The following is a 2,416-nucleotide window of genomic DNA, read 5'->3' as shown; positions in this document are numbered from 1 at the left end:
TTCCCAGGGGCCCCCCCCGCCCCCCCCGACCATTCCCCCATCCGCTGTGGCTCCTCTCCTTCCCTCCATTATCGGAGCTGTTCAGCAGCGCCCCTGTGTCTCCCCGTCCTCTGGGATCGGGGGTGTGGCCCATCCGCTCGTTCAGCGCGCCGGAGCGTCCTGAGCAGTGCTGTCTACACTGCTGTGGCTGGGCCTCCCCAAGGCTTCACACGGGGCCTGGGGGCACGCTCGGACACAGGTCTCTGCCAGAGTTAGACACGCTCCAGGTGTCCGGAAGACCAGCCTCTGCCCCACTGGGCACAGCTTCACCAACGCGCAAGGACGGGGGTGGGAGGTGGAGGCCCAGGGAGACCGGGCACCTCTGCCCCCAGCCACGCTGCAGACAGGCAGCTCCAGGTACCCGAGGGGCCCTCTCAGCCCAGCTGCCCCCCCAGGTGCCGCCCACCCTGCCACCAGCCCTTTCGGACCCTCGGCCCGTCACGGCAGGCTCCTCCCCCCCACTCACCGGTGTGCGCTACCCACTTCCTCTGCAGTCCTCAGGGCTGGGCGCAGGTGGGAAGGAGGGACCGAGTCCTGGGGTCCCTCAGGTCACACGGTGGCCCCTGCCAGGCTGGACCCTGTGGAGCCACTCCTGGGCGGGGTAGGGGGGACGCTGAGCCAGGCAGGGCCCTGAACCCCGGATCCTCCACAGACCCTTTCAGCAGATCGAGCGCCTTCGGGGGCCTGGGCGGCCACACGCTGAGTGAGTGACCTGGCCACCGTGCCTTGTCCCAGCGGGGCCTCCCTTGGGGGTGAGCCGGGCTGAACCCTGACCCTGACCCTGACCCTGACCCCAGTGCATGGGCCCGCCTGGGTGCTGTGAACTGGGCTCCTCCAGCAGCCCCGCGGCCCCTCGGGGCAGCGCCCACGGCTTTTCCTCACGCCCTCTGCCCGCCCTGCAGCTCCCAGCGGCAGCATCTTTGCTCCCAAGGAGGGTGCCGTGCTGCACGGCCTGCCCAGCCCTGAGGCCTGGAGCCGGCTGCACCGGGGCCCGCCCTCCTTCCCCACACACCCCTGGCCCAAGCCTGTGGACGCTGAGCGCGTCTCAGCCCTGACCAACCACGACCGGGAGCCGGACCAGGGCAGGGAGGAGCGGTGAGTGCTGGCCGAGGGAGGGGCCGGGCCGGAGGGCCCCAGGTGACAGCAGGGACGGCCATGGCTGGAGCCCCACAGGGCTTGCTGGCCACAGGCAGGGCAGAGCAGCACTTTCAGGAAACCTGGCCCTGGGAAAGCAGCTCAGAGGGGCCGGAGCCCCGGGAGCCTGCGTCCGGCATGCCCTTCTACGCCCCGAGCGTCAGCTGGGGAGGGCTGCTCTAGGGGTCCTGTGGCTGGGAGGGCACGGTGAGTGGGGTTCAGAGCCAGGGGTGACATGACACAGGGAGCCTCGTGCTGACCCGCCAGGGCCTTACCAGAGCTGCGATGACCAGGCCAGCTGGCACCAGGCCCGGGGTCCCCAGGCAGTGCCACACCCTCTCCCGCTTTTCCCAGAACCCTAGCTGGGAGGTGTGTCTGGGGAGCCCCCAGTCGGCCCTGCAGCACTGTCGTGTGCTGGGCTCTGCTGGGCCCTGGGCGTGCACAGGCAGGCTTGAAGGGGCGTGCCAGGAATGGTGCACAGGGGCACAGGTACGGTTCTGCTGGGCTGTGAGCTCGTGGGGCCCACCAGGGAGGAGAGGCACCTGGGGATTAGCGCAGAAATGGGGAGGCCATGGACGAGGTCCTGGGCCCAGGGGGACGGGGGCAGCCTGCCTGGCTCAGGGCGTGCCCGCTGGGAGGAGGCCAACGTGCCCCATGGGAGCACTGAGCTGGCTTCTCTAGCCCACCTAGCCACTCAGGCCCTCCTCAGTGGGGTCCCTGAAGTGCGCACCTCCCTGGGGCTGGCCTGTCACCCACAGGTCAGTGTGGCCAACATGCATGGGGCGGGGGTCTGGGAGCCCCTCAGAGTCCATTCGTGTTGGGGTACCCTGGAAAGTGTGGGTACGATGGGGTTTTCAGGGTCCTCCCCAGCACATTTGGAGGGAGGGGTGCCCGCGTCTAGACCCCTCGACCACCCAGCGCAGCTCCCACTGTCCCCAGGGGCAGAGGCACCCCAGCTGGGTAATCACGTGCCACACGGAGCTCGGGACCACCCAGCTAGAGGGATTCCAGGGCTCAGCCAGCATCCCCCGGAGACCTGGGTGTCGCAGTGCAGCCAGTGGTGGAGGCCTGCTGTCCCCATGCGACCGTGTTCTGCAGAACCCCCACCCCGGGAAACAGAGGTCCCAGCGGGTGGAGCGGTGACGACCACTGACCTCAGGGGGACGCAGTGCCCAGAGCCAGGGCTGCCCCTAGAGGAGGCTCTCGCCCCCCAGGGACCTCATGGAGCAGCCGCGCCTGCTGA

The 2,416-nt window shown here is 69.5% G+C and overlaps 1 protein-coding gene across 1 annotated transcript in view; it reads left to right on the top strand.

Annotated features, from left to right (window-relative positions):
* Positions 1-2,416, top strand: part of FBRSL1 (fibrosin like 1) — a gene marked incomplete at both ends in the record, with an annotated part of 66,172 nt that overhangs the window by 63,526 nt on the left and 230 nt on the right. Inside the window, 3 exons of the mRNA XM_027771372.1 lie at positions 435-494; positions 527-742; positions 942-1,134. Of these exons, the coding sequence (XP_027627173.1) occupies positions 435-494; positions 527-742; positions 942-1,134 (469 nt within the window). The remainder of the gene's footprint in view (positions 1-434; positions 495-526; positions 743-941; positions 1,135-2,416) is intronic.

This window comes from Tupaia chinensis, unplaced genomic scaffold, assembly GCF_000334495.1.
Source record: "Tupaia chinensis unplaced genomic scaffold, TupChi_1.0 Scaffold000211_1, whole genome shotgun sequence".
Classification (NCBI taxonomy): Eukaryota; Metazoa; Chordata; class Mammalia; order Scandentia; family Tupaiidae; genus Tupaia; species Tupaia belangeri.
The sequence above is the reverse complement of the archived record's forward strand: the minus strand, read 5'-3'. Positions and strand labels throughout refer to the sequence as shown.